This window comes from Microtus pennsylvanicus, chromosome 22, assembly GCF_037038515.1.
Source record: "Microtus pennsylvanicus isolate mMicPen1 chromosome 22, mMicPen1.hap1, whole genome shotgun sequence".
NCBI classification, from domain to species: Eukaryota; Metazoa; Chordata; class Mammalia; order Rodentia; family Cricetidae; genus Microtus; species Microtus pennsylvanicus.
Window position 1 is genome coordinate 15235321 of NC_134600.1, and position 18485 is coordinate 15253805.

At 47.1% G+C, this 18485-nt stretch overlaps 1 protein-coding gene across 1 annotated transcript in view; it reads left to right on the forward strand.

Moving 5' to 3' along the window:
- The first annotated feature begins 230 nt into the window (after positions 1-230).
- The window catches only part of Ptprm (protein tyrosine phosphatase receptor type M), a 694512-nt gene continuing 676257 nt past the window's right edge, over positions 231-18485 (forward strand). The window contains exon 1 of the mRNA XM_075956536.1: positions 231-367. Coding sequence (XP_075812651.1) covers positions 295-367 — 73 coding nt within the window. The 5' untranslated portion in view covers positions 231-294. The remainder of the gene's footprint in view (positions 368-18485) is intronic.

Sequence of the window (18485 nt, forward strand, 5' to 3'; positions counted from 1 at the left end):
AGCGCCGGATCCCAGCAAGGATTTGGGCTCGGCGGACGCGCCCTCTGCTCCCTCTCTCAGCGACGCCAGACTCCAAGAGGGGGCCAGCAGGAGGGCAGGAGGACCCAGAACACGGTCCCCACGCCCGGGAACCGCGGGACTTCGGACTTGTGCAACTGTTGCCACTTTGGGGTCTGCTGTTTCGCTGCTGTCGCGTCTACACTGGCAGCCTGCAGCTTAGGCTCGCTTACCCCTCGGCTTCCCGCGTCTACCGGCCGCTGCCGCCCCGAGGCGGCCCGGCGTGCACTCAGGACCATGAGGACACTTGGGACTTGCCTGGTGACTTTGGCTGGACTTTTGCTAACTGCCGCCGGGGAGACGTTTTCAGGTAAGCGGGCCGCTCCTGTAGTTTCCAGGGCGCATGGGACTTAGGTTACTCCTGGGTGGAACAGTCCGAGCGAGCTTTGGGGCCGGGCAGGAGCGCGCTGGACCAGGCATCGCGTAGCGGGTGAGCCCGGCTAGCGGTTGGCCGGAGGGAAAGCAACCACCGCCGAGCCCCGGGGCCCGTGCAGCACACGCAGGAGCCTGCAGGACAAGCACAGGAGCTGGGACCTCCATCTCGGCGCCTGTCACCTTAGGGCCTGGACTTGTTCTAGGGGCTCCGGGTCCCTGGGTGGCTGGGGCAGGAGCGGCAGAAAACTTTGCTTGAAGTTCCCAGCTGCATCCGCCTGGAGTAGGCGCTGCGCGGGCCTCAGAACCCCGGTGGCGGCCAGCATGGGCTGCGGGTGCTTAGCTGCGCCCGTGGCGATCTCCCAAACCCGGTGGTATAGCGGGTAGTCTCCCGAAACCTGACCTCCCTGCTGCCCCCTGCCCGCTTGGCGCGGTGGGCGACCTCAGCGGGTCCCCGCGGTTGCGCGGGCTTCCTGTGCCAGCGGTTCCCTTTTTGCACCGCGGGAGGTCTCCGCAACCCTAGAGGAATTGCAGCTCCCCAAGCCCTGGCCACTGTGGCTGGGCGCCCGGACCCCACCCTCGGCCTCCCTAACAGAGGGCCGCCTGGGCCATGGCAACTTGCTAACCCAGCCGAGCTGTGCGGGGGTCCCAGCTGAAAGGAGGGGATGGCTGTCTGTACCAAGCCAGGCTCAGCCTGCACACAGCCAGACATCGCGAGCCCCGAGGAGCTCTTGGTGGAGATAGAGAGGGTCGTGGACACGAGTCAGGGGTCAGGAGCGAGACCGAAGCTGACACAGAGTCCCAGAGCTTAGTTCTAGTATTTTCTGTCCCAGGAGGACACACGTGGATGCTTGGCAAATGCTGACAACATTCGCGCAGTTTGTCGTGTTTATTAGTTTCATGAATGTCCACACACAATGGTGGCAGTGTAGTTTTGCCTTTTTATTTTAATGGAAATGATGCATTTAACCTTGCCGACTAGGTATAAAATGGGGTTCCATGTCTTTTCGGGGGGAGGGGGCTTTTATTTATTTTTTTGGTGAAGGTAACTTTTATTAAAGTAAGGGGTGCGTTTTACAAACATTAAAGCAGCATAGACCTCTGGCTAGTGAAAGCATGAGGCTTGACTTTCTCGGCACCCTGGGATGTTGGTGCTTTGTGTTTATAGGCACAGAAGGTTGTGTCGAGCTTGGTACTGAGACCCTCGAGCGCAGTTGGTGGCAGAGATGAAGGGAGCTGATCCTTAGCTGTTCATTGAAAGAAATCCAAACCACCAACTTTACTAGAGAAATGCTGTTCCCCTCCCTTAGTGTCTCCTTAACAACATGAAAATTGCGCGTGCTGAAGAGGCGTTAATGTACGCATGCACAACCGCCTGATGGAAAGTGGATACAGATTTTGGCTGTGTTCTCTTATTAGCGGGTGTGTTGGTTTGGAAGTCTTTTGACTCGTTGGTATTAAAAGCTGAGTTTGAAGGCCTTGTTTTGTTTTTCTCTTTACGAGTATGCCTAACTCTCTTTTGACCTTTAAGCTGTGTCAGGTTTCATTGTGATGGAGTTTTAAATTCTGTGTAAGGTGGGCAAAAGTATTAATATGGCTCATGGGTACTCTTCTTAAATATTAATCGATCCTTTGAATCAAGCTTTTGCTAACATTTATCCCGGTTTTCCTTTTGGAAAAAAAATTGCATTTCTGTTTGTGGAGTTATACGTCTGACTTTTCATTCTTACTTGGGAAGTTAGTTATCCTGGCATACTGGTGGGGAGAAGGGAGACAAAGGGCTGCATACAAATGATTGTTTAGAAACGTGGAAAATCTAAAACTCTGATGTTGGCAGGGTCGGTCCCTGTTTGCAAATATTGGACTTGTTGCTGCACATCAGTGTCTCACCCCCCCCTACACACTTTAGCTTTTGGAAAACACAGAGGCCAGGAGCATGCCGCCCTGGGAAAGTGATGGTTGTTGGGTTTGTTTTGTGCATGTTGGAAAGATCCATTTTGATGCGGCGACACTGGCATTTCCTTCCTCATAGGGTTCTGCTGTAGCTGGCTGCTTTTCACCTGATTTGGGAAAACAATGAGGCGTCCTTAGAGCTAGACTGTAAGCTCCTTGAGGACAAAGCGATCCCTCCTGTTTCTGGAAAAGACTGAACTTTTGGACCTAATAGCAGGCACTCACTACTTATTTCATAAGTTTAATGCGCATCACCGCCTTTGGCCTTTGGCAGGCTTTGAACTTGCGTCTGAAGCAACTGGCCCGAGGAGGAGGGAGAGACTGATTCTTGAAAGGCAGACAGACATTGATTGTAGTCAGGGGCTGTGATCTTGCCCAGGGTGCTCGAAGCCCTGGGCCCTAGCCCTGCTACAATCTGAGCTTACATTTTCCTCTCGGTGTCCGTCTCATGGTTTGGAGTTAAGACTCATTATCAGTCATTTATAGAATATAGAAATAGAAATGAGCTAGGCTTGTATGTATGTATGTATTTATTTATTTACGATTCCAGGCATCAGAAATGGACTCAGTAGAAAGTAAAAGAATTTAAGTTTTGGGCCTATGTGGATTTTTATAATCTGTATGTATTTCACTCGAAAGATATTTTTCCATCTTCACCCTTTCAAATTGTTAGGCAAAATCAGTCAAGTTAACTGTCTGTCTTCAGGCTTAGCTTGTTTAAAAATATCCTCTGCGAAAAGACGCTAATAAAGGCATCCGGAGAGGTAAATAACATTGCATAAGCAACTCTTTTTCTGTGGTGAGGAGCCCAGCAGTTGACAAGCTGTTCCACTTTGACCCCGTTTTCAAAAGCCAATTTGTCATAAGTGTTGGACAGGGAAGGCTTTAATTCTACGTAGGAGGGAGGCCAATGTGTGAAGCCTAGAAAGATCTGTCGTACAGAGACAGGGCCGAGTCGGCTCTCTGCCTCCGGTGTAGGGAACATATTAAGTCAGCATAACTTTGTTAACCATGGGCCCTCGACAAAAAAAGTTTAGTTTTGAGCCTTTCAAGGATGCTAGTGAGGAAACCACGGAAAGCTGACTACAGTCTGGGTTGGGTCGTGCTGCCTACTATTCGTTTATCAATGTGGGAAATTCTGCTCTGGTTACCTAAGGTGTTAGCACCAGGGCAGCTATGCAAAGGGGGGTACTTGAACTCTCTGTTCAGCTTCTGCAACTCCTGTATAAGTAGAAAGTGGTTTCAGAATGCAGCCTTGCGAAGGGCTGTTTGCCGAGTGGCTGCCGTTCTGTTTAGCCGGTTGACACATCTGTCTTTTCTAGATAACCGCTGTCATGACATCTTACATTTTTGTGCTGCCTTCACGGGATAATTGATAGGAAGAAATACTTCAGGTTTCAAGCAGTGAGCTGGAAAGGAATATATGCCAGGAAATTACCATAGCGTTATAGTCTCGGTGCTATGTGTTTGTGGAGAGTTGCTTGAGCACAACAGATTGTTCAGATGTAGAAAATTACAGGTTCTAGTCTATGTTGTGTAGGGTTATTTTATGGGTTTCCAGATAAGGAACTCCTGACATGGGGGCAGTATGGATACTCGAACACATTGCTGGAGTATTTATGAATGATTTTTCCTTAAGGAACCAGTGATTTTAATTATGCCTTCAGGTTACATAAACCATATGTGAAACGAATCATAGGCTTTAGATTTGTTAGAAGTTGGTCTACCAATATCAACATATCTGGGACAATTGTCTCCTAAAAGCCTTGGCTATGTTTAGTGAAGTCTTTCGCAGACTGTAGTAAGTTCTTGGCATTGTTAGGGTGCCTGCCTCCACTCTGGTGAAACAGCAGTGTTTTAGATTAATATTCTTTGCTTTGAGATTTTTGTCTTAGATTTCATCACATTTCCTAAGATGCTATATTATTTAAATACTTGAAAATATACTTCTCCATTTTGGAAGGATGGGCAGGCTTTTTAACTGAGTTAAATATACTTTCTCTATTATAATGATAGTTTTTATGGTATGTGCCTCTTATATATGTGTGTGTGTGTGTGTGTATGTCTGCCGGTGTGTATGCTGATATCTAAGGAGGCCAAAAGGGGTATGAGATCGCCTAAGAACTGGAGTTACAGATGGTTGTAAGCCATCTCATGTAGGTGCTGAGAACCAAACTCAGATCCTCTCTAGAGTGCTTCTAAACAATGAGCCATTTTTGTAGCCCCATGAGTTAAACACTTTTCATTTTTTAACAATTTTCTAAATGTAAAACATTCTTAAGTGACATTTACTATTCATTTTCAATCCACTCTAAGATTCCTAGTTTTGAAAACCAACCTTTCCCCCAGTTTTCTCATTTTCATGTCTTTCTGTGTTCCTATCTGTATGAATACAGCGCGGAACTGCTAATAGGCTTATCTCATAAGCCAGGGAAGGTTTAATTACGGCCGACTTTCCACCTCACTACTGAAACGTCTTTAAAAGATACAAGCTGCTGCGAGCCCTCTGCTGTAGGAGGACGCAGCCTTTCTGGTACTGTACGAGTTGTTGTTAGTCGTCAGAAAGCAGAGTTCATCATATAACTTTCATCAAGAGAAAAAAAAAGCCACCAGAGGCAACCAGACAGGGCTGTCTCTGTTGGGTGGGGAGAAGGAAGGATGTAGTCCCCAAGCTTCCTGCCCCACAGGGCACCCAATTTCCCTTTGGTGGGGCGGCTGGCAAGTCCAGGGTATAATTAAGGGCCTGGGAGTGTGAGAGAGAAAAGTAAAAGCAGAAAACCAGAGAAGGGAAAAAGTGTTTGGTAAGACGGGGAGGCCCTGGGGAGGGTCTGCCTTTAGGCTGTTTCTGTTAAGCAGGAACCTAAGAGAAGAGGGTTCGTAAGATGGGAGAGATGCCACTCATAATAACAAACGTCACTCCTGTGGGGTTCTGGGGGGACTCTGCACCCTCCTGCCTTTCCATGGCTCTGGGATAGGTGTATTGAAACTCAGTGTGGGCAGGACCACCTGGGCCCATTGTTTCCAGAACTGCTTTCCTCAGCCCAGCGACGTGGTTCTGATGGCCCTCGCATCTGCAAGTGATCTTGTCTCGTGGCTAGAGTTTGAGACAAGTTGTTTCAACAGAGAGCATCCTAAAGTGTGGTCCATGTACCTGTGGTGGCGGCAGCAGCAGCAGCAGCAGCATTCAGGAAGTCCCCAGCTCTTCCACCAGAAGCCCTGGGGTCAGGGGCCAGAATTCTATTAGAAAGAGTACTCCGGAGTAATCCAGTGGGCCTGGGGATCTAAGAAACATGATGGTAGAGGAACCCAGATGATCAGACTCCTCCCCTGACTGCGACGGAAAGAGAACTGGGGCTGGAAATATAGTGAGCATTGAATCCTTTCTCCTACGCTGCATCTGCTCCATGGGCATCCAGATGTGGGGTGTGACTGTTGTGCCTGTTACGAGGGACCAACAGCGTGACGCCAGATAGCAGGCTTCCTCGGGGCAAGATACTAGACCCTGCCAGCCGCAGGGTTGAAAAGAAAAAGTGGGGCCGAAGAGATGGCTCAAAGGAGTCCCACATTTTTATTTAATGTAAAGTTTGAATTAAATTGCACTGCCATGTCCAACCATGAGGCCCTTCTTCAGGTTGGAAGTGGATAGAAGATACTAACATTTGTTGGAGAAAGAGCCAACCTAATGGACGTAGTAAAACAGTGCCCTCAATTCAAATAAGTATTTATGGCTCACTTGCCGCCTCCATGGCCCCTTGGTAGGATCAGATAAGGAAGAGCAGTTGTTACACTTTAAAAAAGTTGTCCAACTACTTAGACTTTCCAAATCCACCAAAAACTCAAAAAACAGGGACCTCCAGGGCAGAGTTGTGAACCTGGGATTTTTTTGGAAATATACTTAGTTTCCAAATTGAAAAAAAGAGGACTCTTGTTTTCGTTTGAAGTGTAACCGTGTGTATCTGAAATCAGCGCCTAGCTTTCTGTTGGCACTGGGGACCGCAGCTGCATCTCCATGGCATTTAACAGGTAAAGGAGAGGGACCACGCCGCTGCCTGAACACGTTCAGTGGATGTTTTCTCAGAAGCCGAGGGCTTGTCAGGATCTAAGCCGTCTCCTGCTGCCTCTTCTCTTGCCCCGATCTACTGCTTATGGCTAGTTTTAGCTGTGTCCTCTAACCCATCTGCCTGAGCCACGGAGGGGCATCCTGGACTCATTCATCTAAGGCTGAAGCAAGAGACAGTGGATCCCTACCTGCTTTATACGTTATCTTCTCACTCTCCGTTAGAAAATTAAAATCTTCTGTGTAAGCAGCTGTTCCTTCAGTGGCGCTTGTCCTCAACGTTGTACCGTCCCTACTACGTGTACTACAGAGCCTGCACTACAGGACCATTCACGAGCCGGGCAAGGGCCTGGAGATTTAAACACACAAAGACACACAGACAGAGGCACAGGTCATCCTTGAAGCAAGAATGCCCCCCCCCTTTATTGTGTACCAGAGCCCTGCTTAGCTTATATAGAGATCCTTATCTGATAGCCACGCCCCAGCCAAACTCACCAGAAACCACTCCCCTGCCATCAGGAACTCCTGAGGGTCTCCTGCTCAGAGCAGCTGCAAACACAGGAAAACAGGTTGTTTGGCTCAGAGCAGCTGCAAGCATAACAAGTTGTTTACAGGAAATTCAGGGTCTGGGCCCATAGCCCCCACACCCAAAGACAGAGATGATGCCCACTCTCCACTTGCCTTTGTAGCTGTCTGATATGCTGAGTTAATCTCTATAGAGAGGTGGAACTGAGCAGAAGTAGGCATTGGTAGGCATTGGTAGGCATTGGTAGGCAGTGGTTCACAGTAGTAGGCAGTAGTAGTTCTTTGCAAACCCAATCAGAGTTCTTGCTAACCTCTGGAGTTTGGCAGAATCCATGCTGTGCAGGCTGTGTGGGTCTGTGGCACAGCTGCCTGGACAGCTGTCCGTCCATGAGCAGGCGCTTATATAGGCACTGTGGGTTTTGACAGTTAGGACGTCCCAAAAGCTTGCTTGGAAATCGGATCTAGCTATTGTCCTGTTTACCACCCAAAGCCCATGAGTCACTTCTGACTTTTTACAGGAAGCTCAAGCAAGGGACCATAGAGGGACAGGAGGATATGGCTGCGCTTCCTGTAGGACTGTGGATCAGATTAGGGGACGTGGCCTCCCAGCCAGGGTGAACCATGACTTCAGGACCATCAGGAGCTAATGAACAAGGGCAGAGCAGCCAAAGACCTGCTTGAGCAGAAGGCCCCAGAACCTTCCTTGGATGAGGAGGCCACTGCTTAATAGTGATTATTTCAGCCTGCCACAGCCTAGGCGACCGCGAAACATCCACCTTTTCTGAGCTCCTAGGCAGAAGAGCAGATAAGACATCTATTTGTGTTCAGATGCGTGGACATTTTTTTAATCACTTATTCAATATGCAGAAAGCAGATTTATTGCAAACAATCAAAAAAATGTTTCGGCCTGGCTTCCTGGGGCCGCATGCATTTTCTGGCTTCGCCCTGTGGAATCACAGGGGTGGGTGTCACAGGTGGGCTTTCACCGGGGTCCGAAGGAATCGGGCCACTCTCAGCGAGAAGGGGTCCTCTTCGTCTCCCCTCTCTTAACAGTTACGTGCCTGAAATGCATGCGCTATATGTCCTGACTAGATACACAGTTATAAGATGGTTTAAAGCATTTCTTTGAAATAAATACTGCCAGTGGAATCGGTCACATGACCAGACTGTGTTTAACATGTAGTTCAGTGAATGTGAGCTGGAGCTTCCCTGAGAAGAAAGAGCTAAGTCATCTCAGCTCGCTGTGCCCCTTCTCTTTGTCCCGACAAGTCTGACATTTTTAAGTCTTTGGGATAACCTTAATTAAAGAACCCGGTGTGGGTTTACTGCTTGGTGTTGCTACCAGTTGATGAGTGTAGAAAGATTCTCTGATCACTAAATAAAATTATAAAGAGGCACCTTTTAGTAACTAAATATACAAAAGTGAGCCTGTCCTTTTATCACATATGATAAAGATTTATTTGAAAAAAAATTAGAAGTAGAATGTTGGTATAATACTGATCACTAAAAAAATGAAATATCATGCTGTAGAGTTATTGCGATCCCCTTTCTGGGGGATTTGGCTTAGTTGGTGGTATATTGAAAGAGCCGTACTGATGGACTGGCAGAATGCTTCAATCAGGAATTTGCTTGCCTCATAGCACAAGGACCTGAATTTGATTCCCAGGACTCACTGGGAATGCTGGGCTTAACGGTGCAGTTGTACCGCAGTGCTGGGGAGACAGAGACAGGAGGATCCCCGGACTCACTGGTTATCTGGTGTAGCCCGATCAGTGAGCTCCAGGCCCATGAGAGGGCCTGTCTCAAAGGAAGCATTCCCAAGGACACCTGAGATCATCCTCTGACCTACGCATGTGCGCATATAGACACACACATACACACACACCACACCATACTCAGACACAGGGACAGACGCACACACGCACACATAGGCCACATCATACTCACATACAGGGACAGACACACATGCACACATACACACATAAACACACACCATACCATACTCACACACAGGGACAGACAGACAGACACACACACACCACATCATACTCACACACAGGGATAGAAACACACACACACTACTTCATACTCACACACAGGGACAGAAACACACATACACAGACACACCACATCATACTCACACACAGGGACAGACACGCACACACAGACACACACACAGCATCATACTCACACACAGGCACAGAAACACACATACACACACACCGCACCATACTCACACACAGGGACAGACATACGCACATCACACATCACACACACCACCACACACACATGCACACACAGAGTGCACACTTGCCCATGCACTTGCACTGCAGACACACATGCATGGGGGGGCAGTTTTGTAAACAAGAGGAACCATGGCACCACCAGCGAGAAGGTGTTGCTGGGGGACAATGTGCGCTGTCTCTGCCACCCTTCTTCTCGGTCCTGGGACTTTCCTAGTTTGCATTCTGTTGCTATGGCCAAAAGCAGCCCAGAGAGGAAAAGACTCATTTGGCTGAAGGTCACCGTCAGTCATCTAGGGAAGCAGGGCAGGAACCCGAGACAGGAACTGAATCAAGAGGCCCTGGAGGAACACTGTTTACTGCCTTGCTTCAGCCCAGATCCCAGGACATCACTCACAGGGGGCTGGGCCCTGCTACATCAATTAACAATTAAGAAAACACTTTGTGAATGCAGATACAGGCCAATTCTTCACTTGAGGGTCCCTGACAGCCCAGATTATCCATCATGAAGATGAAATTAATTTCACCTCCACAGATCTCATACTGGATCACAATACTAGGCTTTATGCGCTAACCCCTTCCTTCAGTGTTCCGTCAGGCAGAAGCCGCATGGACAATAATCGCAAAGCTTGGTGCTCTACTTCTTTGACTGTAAAGTGTGTCTGCTGATTAGAGTGTATTCCCACAAGGGCCCTGGCATTCAAGGGTACGTTCCGGTCTACCCTAAGGCACAAAGGCGTGACACCTTCGCATGTTCACCATGATGGTTACAGGCAGCTTCGCAAGGGGAGAGCATAGGAAATTTACCGAACTAACGTTTACGCTCACACAGATCTTTCAGCTTTCAGGGAAGTCTGCCCATTTTCCAGCTGAGGTTCAGGGAGTGTGGACAGCCATGTAGAAACTCTAGCAGTGATATATGTCTGTCTGCCTTTTTCTTGGCCTTTAGGTTTGAGGCAAGGCTCTTTAGGAAGGAAAGTTGGGGAGGCAATATGGCTGCCTAGGACAGGAAACAGTGTTGTAACACAGATGACATTTCCCGTGGTGCTAAGATAAGGACCCAAGCTCCTGACCCCGTCTCAAATGGAGTTATTCCTTTGTCCAGTTACCTGTTCAGATCTTTTTTGTGTTTATTTGCTTGCTTGTTCATTTATGTATTTACTTATCTTTATTTATTTTATATATGTATATTGTGTGGGCATACTACCGTAGTGAATGTGTCTGAGAACTTGTGGGAAGAAGTTGATTGTCTTCCCAACATGTGGGTCCTGGATGGGACCATTGGAACTGGCAGCAGGCACCTTTGTCCGCTGAGCCACCTCATCAGCCTGGAGTTGAGTTCTCTTCACAGAGACAGGTAAGGGAACTTGAGCAGGGTCTTTTTACTGAATTTCAGTCTCCTCTTCTGGAATAATCCTTGTAGGATTACTATAACTATGCCATTGTGTTAGGGACCCTCTTAAGGGGTTGTGGCTGTGTATGTGTGTGTGTGTGTGTGTGTGTGTGTGTGTGTGTGTGTGATAGTCAAGATGGGGCATTGGTCTTGTTGTCCATTTTCTATGTGTCTCATGGGTTTATCAAACAATTTTCCTATTTCTGTAGGTCAAGAAAGGCAGGATTTTGCTCGCCATTCTTAGGGCTCAAGCTAAGGGGTCTCCACCCTTTCTGAACCTTTGGTGGCTGTGGTTCCAGTATCTGGTTATGTGCCATGTAAATGCAGTTTGTGGCTAAATATATTTTGTCATATCAGTTACGTCTCAAGTCCCTGAAATTAGCCTTGGAACAGGCACTGTGGAAAGCCAGCTCTATTGAGGGCACAAGGACAAAAGTAGATGGCTACCATGGAAGATAGTGATGAGCAGGCACTGCAGAGTCACCTGTGGTGACAAAAATTCAGACTCCTGGCCTGATGAGGCTCATTGATCTCTGGAGCAGAGCCACAAAAAACAGAAAGAACAGCTCCCCCAGGCGCTACTGACAAACAGCAGGGACTTGAATCCATGGCCCCTATACAGAATTAACCACAGTCTGTCTCGTCAGTGTTAAGAAGCATCTGAGATTCCCTATAGGAATTTAATAGCCCAAACTCATATGGCCCACCCATGTGTCTGCGTGCATGTGCCTGTGTAACATGAAGTCAACACTCTCCTGTGTCAACAGAGAGAACTGAATTCAGAAGCGTGTTATTTTGCAGAAACAGTACTCCCTGTATGATGTCCCTCCAGTGAACATAGCACCGTTCTGGACTGTGGAGGGCATAGTCAGAAGGAAAAGACACTTTATCAGAACCCTTGTGGTTCCAGCTCTTTCTCCATTTCCCGATCTGAGCTGTCTCTGGAGGTGACTCACTCAGGGATAATCAGGAGACAAGATAATCTGCGGAGGATTCTGGGATGGCTGCTTCCCTGCACGCACTTCTTCATCTCATGCTCACTGAAACATGTGGACAGGGAAGGAGAATTTGCCCCAGGGGGTCCCCTAAGGAAGCACAAAGGCTCAGCATTTTGAGTTCCTCCCTGCTCTGTTCAGACACTTGAAAATGTCTCTTCCTTGTCATTTTGGTTAAGGAAGAAAGCAGCTTGTCAAAATGTGTCTCTAGCAAAGGGGGGCTCATTAAACCATCATCCCTATGGTGCCCCTAACAGCCCATCACCTTGATAAGCTGGTCTTTTTGCATTCAGATGAAGGTGTTTGATCCAAGGACCTGTAAGAGATCTCTTCCGTTGTTTAGAGAGTAGGAGGATCGTCGGGTACTTCTTAGTTTAGCTTGTCTGAAAGTACAGCACAGGGGAATGGCACCTGGGCCACTGGGTCATTGTTCATCGCTGAGATTGCTCCAGATGTTGAGAACACTGGGACCCTGAAGTGTCTGATGGAGCCCGAGGTGGCTGGTGAAGAAAGGGGGCGCTGCAGCGGGTGTGGGGGATTTGATGAACACATCTGCCACAGGCTGGAATTGCTAAGTGCAGGATGCTTGGGTGTTTCTCTCTGCATTGGGCAGCGCAGTCGCTAGTCTCAGGTGCCTTCCAAGGGCCCTGTGGCAGCCGGCCGATTTAGGGCTGTGACTTTTAATGTAAAATTTGACAATATAGATCAGCCTTAGTTCAGAGGCTTAGAATGGACGATTGCTTACTATATATTGAACCCATGTGATGTGTTAGTATTGTATGATGAAACTTTCCACTTTTGTGCTAAACCCGCATAGGGAACCCATGGCAGCCCCAAGTACGGATACCACCAGAGTCCAACTTGGTGAACCAAGTAAGTTTTATTGGGGTTGCTTAAACAGTATGTGTGAGGGGTTACTTATAGGAGCAGAAATGACTCAAAGACAGCTGCATCACCCAAGCCCACCCCAAGATGGGTGACAGCTCGCAGCGCTAGTAATCTGAGCACACCGCCTGCACAGCCTGCAGGTGGCTCCGCAGGTTGGAGTGTGTCCTTTCCTGGTGCCTCAATTCGTCTAAGCCTCTGCCAGGCAGCTCCGCTGGTTTCTGCTTCTTCCAGGCAGCTGGTGTGGTCTTGGAGTTTCCTTTGCCGCTTTTCTCCTCTCTGCACTCTTTGGCTTTTTCCTCTGAAAGGAACTTTCTGCTTTTGTTTACTCTGGAGGGGCGGGGCCTAGCAAATCTGGTCAGTTACAGGGAGTCCTTGAAGCAATATTTTTAGTGGTTTATCTCTCTCCTTAAGAACTTCCCTGCAGGATGGAATGTTTTGATCTTGGAGGAAACTGTTACCCAACATCTAGGTACCAGGCTGTGAGGGTAAGAGATTCTCAAACTTACTGGAGCTTTGTAACTAGGAGAAGTTTGGAGAACCCCTGGGGATCTGAGAGGTCCACCCCTGAGGTCTATAACACACCCCTTGTGTGTGTAATAGAGTTGAGTGTATGTGTGTTATAGAGCTATGTGACTCCACCCTTGACCAACGTGGGTCACATGATCTGAGAGTACATGTGACGAATCACAATGCAGGATCCATGAGGACAGTGACCTTTTCCTGGGTATGTGAACTGTTGAAAAAAAAAACAACATTGCAAGGGTAGTGTGCTTAACATGATGTTGTGGTGGTGTGTTATAGACCTAAGTGTGTGTGTTATAGACCTGAGTGTGTGTGTTATAGAGCTAAGTGTGTGTTATACACCTCAGTGTGTGTGTTATAGACCTCAGTGTGTGTGTTATAGAGCTAAGTGTGTGTTATACACCTCAGTGTGTGTGTTATAGACCTTAGTGTTTTATTTGACCTCAGTGTGTGTGTTATAGAGCTGAGCGTGTGTTATAGACCTGAGTGTGTGTGTGTTATAGAGCTGAGTATGTGTTATAGAGCTAAGTGTGTGTTATAGAGCCGAGTGTGTGTATCATAGACCTGAGTGTGTATAGTATAGAGCTGAGTGTGTGTGTAATAGAGCTGAGTGTATTGTGTGTTATAGAGCTATGTGGTGGTATATTTATATCTCTATGACCTGCTGGGGAGATTTCCTTTTGGACCTTAGTTCTAAGACAAGAGTTTTTCTTCTTGGCAAGTCTTTACATGAAATACCCCCCCACCCCCCAGTTGCCTCCTCTTGGGTGTTAGGCACAGGTTTAAAGGCCTGTTTTACTGTGGGGAACCATTTTCACCATGAGGAGCTAGCTGATCCATCCCTGCTGTCCCACTTCAGTGACAGATCACAGGAAAAGTCATATGAGCAGAGCTGCTCCAGACGCCGACTCATAAAAGGATCTTTTTTTCTCTCTGCGATATTTCTAGAGGGTTAGCAAGCAAAGTCCCTCTGTCTCCAATAGGAAGCCAGTGTCCACACCCTCATGATACAGATGCCCCCTGTGGTTGGGCTGCAAGGAAAAATTGGCTGTTCTAGTGGAAGAGAGAGGATAACATCTGAACCAAAGCAACCGAACACCCGATCTGTCCCCCGCCTATTGATCCTGGTTTCTGGATCCTCTCCCTGGCCTAATTCCTCGTCTCCTCTTCATTTTTCTCACCTTATTTTAATGTACTTTTCTTATTTTATATCTCATTATACTTATTATAAATGCAGTAAATCTTTTGGGAACTGGGTGGGGGTGGCAGAGAAGGAGTTCAGGCTTTATCATTCATTTGAATCATTATTCTAAATGTAACTCCTCTGCTTCTCTGCTCCCTCTCCCTCCTCCTCCCATTTTCTGCATGCGTACATTTCCTTTTCTTTTCTTTTTTTTTTGTCAAGACAGAGTCTCATTCTGTAGCCCTAGCTGACTTAGGCTTTACTACATAGATAGGGCTGGCTGTGAACTTGTGGCACTTCTGCCTTTGCTTCTTAGGTGCACACTTACAGCTCACTAGAGCTAGAGAGCACAGAAGCAGGCACAGAAGTCATAGCCACTGTAGCTCTCAGATTCATCATGTAATCGGTCGAGGTCGTGGGCTGGGCGTGGTGCTCAGTGGGAGAGAACTTGGCCGGCGTGAACAAGTCCCTGGCTGAATTTTTAGCACAGAAGAAAACGAATCAAAGCTTCTGGTTACGTTTATAGGATGGAAAGCTATAGAGATCATCTGATTGAACAACATTTAATGCAGACACAGTAAAAAATAAAGGCTCTCTGAATTGCAAAGAAGGTACATTGATTGGCTATCAATGTGCAACAAACTAACTACCCATAAACTTACCAACGTAAGTCACCATCTGCAACTTAATTGTTTATATTGCTGTGTGTGTTTGCGTGTATAAGTGTATTATATGTGTGTATGCATGTACGCGCATGTATGTAATTGTACGTGTACATGTGTGTATGTCTGTGTATATATATTATGGTGTCTGTGTGTACATATCTGTATGCATGCATAAGTGTATGTGTGCATAAGTGTGTGTATGTGTGTATTTGCATTTGTGCACATATATATGTGTACATGCCTGTGTGTGTATATGTGTGTATCAGCTGATTTAGGATCCTTTCCTTCTGACCCCTTGGGCCCAAATCCCCTGCTCTTATCCCCATTGTGTATGTCATATTTTAAAGCTGTGTTTGGTATCATTTTCATGTTAAAAATAATTTAAAAATTGTTGTAGCCCAATACTGTAATGTACTTACTGCTATTTTACAGTCCCTGAAATAGTAAATTAGAAAGATGATACTTGGCTCTTAGCAAATTGAATAAAATTAATTGAATAGTGAATTCTTTATATTTTCATGAGCTAAGAAGGGCAGAATGCTGTCTGCTCTGTGGTTTTGTAATCCCGTGTGTTTTGCATCTATCTATCTGATCAAAGCAAAATGTTCTGTTCTATTTTCTTTTACTATTGCTGTGATAAAATCCTTGAACAAGTGAAATCTAAAGGGGACAGGGGTCCATCCTGGCTCAAAGTTCAAGTGTATCGTCTGTCACCTAGGGGAATTCAAGGCCAAAGGAGCTTGAAGCCGCCGGCGGATCTATGGTGAGGGACAGAGAGAGACAGATGCCTGCTGTTCAGCTCCTGTTCTCCAGTTACACAGTCCAGGATCCTAGCCAGGAAATGGTGCCACCCACCGTGGGCAGGCTTCCCACCTCAATGAATGAAATCAAGATGACCTCCCCATAGTCATGTCCCGAGTCCATCTCCGGGTGACTCAAGAGTCTATCTAGTTAGCTATTAAACCAACCATATCACACGTGCAAAGCCTTGCGCTAGCGGTTTCAGGGGCCAAATGCTTTATGAGACGAGGAGATAGATTGTCCAAACGGTAACGTCCTTGCTGTTCAAGCATGAAGATGTGTATTTGGTCCTTAGAATCCATGTCAATACTCCAAGTGTGGTGATACATGCTTACAGTCCGAGTCATGGGAAGACAGAGACAGGAAGATCCCCAGAGCTCGCTAGCCAGCTAGCCTAGGCTTCTTGGGAAGTTCAAAGCTAGTGAAAAGCTTGGCTCATAAACCGGGGTTAGTGGTGCCTGAGGAATACCACCTGAGGTTGTCGTCTTCCAGGTGCACACATTTGTACCTGACACACTCACCCATACACATGCATACACACACCCACACATACATACGTATATGTATACATGTGCATACACACGCACATACACTCACGTGCACACACATGCTCACATACACACATGCACACACATAAATGTATACACACATGCATACCATGCACATACACACCTTCATGCGCACACATATACATATGTACACACATGGTAGCACATGTTTGTATAATTTAAGTGTGTTTTTAAGACTTGACTGCAGGCTGAGCTGAGCAGGCCTAGGTGGCTGGAGACTCTGCTCTCACGTTCTTTAGTAAGTGGAGTGTGTATCTGTGCTTGAGAGGACTGACGACAGTCTAAGGCCAGTGTCTGGGGAAGGCTTTCTGCTGCAAGAGTCTACAAGCATGGACTTCATTCATTTGAACCAGTCTGTTGTGGAACTATTGGAAGAATGACATCAGAGTAAACTGCATTGGTGAAAGTGAATATTGAGCTAGTATTAGCATCTTCAGGACGAGCTTAAAAGTTGTTACTAACACGTACTAATTGGACATGTTAATGGGATTTGGTATGATCTTGCCATACATGAATATGCGTTGCATTGATCAAACCCACAGTGAAGTAAAAAAAAAAATGGATTTAGGCTTTTTACTAAAGCGCCTTAAGCATCATCACCAACCAGTGCAAATGCATGGATGGGCTTATTCCTGAGCCAGTGGGATAGAGCACAGTATCTCTTTCTCATGGGGGATGCTGACCCGAGGGCTGGCAGTTGGGACACGAAGTCCTGTCTGGTTCTGTCGCCGAAAAGCAGATCATCTGTGTCAGATCTTCTGACCATGGCTCAAGTCAAGGAAAAACAGTCTAATATTTTGAGTACCTAGAAACACGAGGCTGAGATAGGTAACCTGGTCCCAGGTGTGCGACACTGGCCACGTGTGGCCACGGTAACGCCACATCTCTCGATGGCCTCGTTACTTGGGGTTTCATTTTTGGACCACATCTGTGCCTTCTGCCACCTTACCCAGTCAGCTTTTAGTTTAAATCAATAATCCAATAGCCATTACTGTCCATTTTTTAAAATAAGTGAGAAATTGCTGTTTGGTTGGGCATATTTTCCTTTCTGGGATGAATTTTGAGTGCATATGAGTTTTGAGTCTTGTTTTCTGAGCAATCCCTCCTACCCCACGATTCCTTCCTCATTTTAATCCTCTGAAATGGAAACAGTGGGAAGAACTCACCGAGGAGTGAGGGAAGAATATTCGAGAACAAGCCACCGTCTCTTACCCAAACAGCTCCCGTCACAGATTAACTGTGCAGTGACACAGGACGAAGTCTTTCCGTCCCACAGCCAGTGCCCCTTCTGAGTGCCCTACTTTGTGAATGCTGTGTTTCTTCCATGCATTGAAGATCTGGGTGTCTTAGATGAACGTTTGCCTGGGGATTTTATAGCAAAACTCAAGAGGCATGCAGGCTCCCTGCCTCTTCGAACTGTGTAGATGTGAGAGCGAGAGAGGAGGCAGCCCCTTCCCTGGTGATGGCACAGCGCACAGCGCGTAGAAGCCCTCCACGAAGCGGGGGTGCTCTTTGTGGTCAGCTCCATGGCTTGGAGGTGGGTAGTGAGGCATTCATGCGTGTTCAGTACTGTTCACAGGAAATACAGGATAAGCCCCTCAGCCTGTCTCCTTATTTATTATTTCGTTCTATAAAACGAGACGCTTTCTCTGCCAGCAAATCTTTGAAAGCGTCTTTCACTTAGAGTAGATGCCGGAAGGGAAGTCTCTAAAAAAATGGAGGGAGCAAACTTTGAAGAGTTTTATCTTTTCATTTCCAGTCTTAAAGAAACAGAAGAGGGGCTTGTATCTGTTTCCTCCTTAAGGACACACCCTCAGCCCAGACACCTTTTCATCCTCAGTGCTCAACAAAGACCTGGCCCCTGGTGGGTGTGTTTGCTCCTCTGTTTGAGGATGGCTTTGCGAGGAGTTGGAGTGTGATTCGAAGTGGGGACGTGGTGGGGTTTGTGTCTGCCCCTATTCTCATGCCTGAGATGTAGGTCCTGATCTTTTCCTTCCGTTTCTCATCTCCCTGCTGCCTCCTCCCTGTAGCTCCATCTTGAGTAATGCATACATTTTAGAAAGTGATGAGCACACGGGTATCCATAACACCACGCCTTGCTAGTCCCCTTGGAAGCATCACTGGATAGATGGCTGTCCTGTCTTTCTCTTCTGCAGTTTGTGGCTGGGACAGTGAGCACTGGTCCAAAGGGAATGACGTCGTCAACAAACACCTCACAGTACTGAGTCTGCTCAGATGTTGACGACTGCTCTGACCACTCAG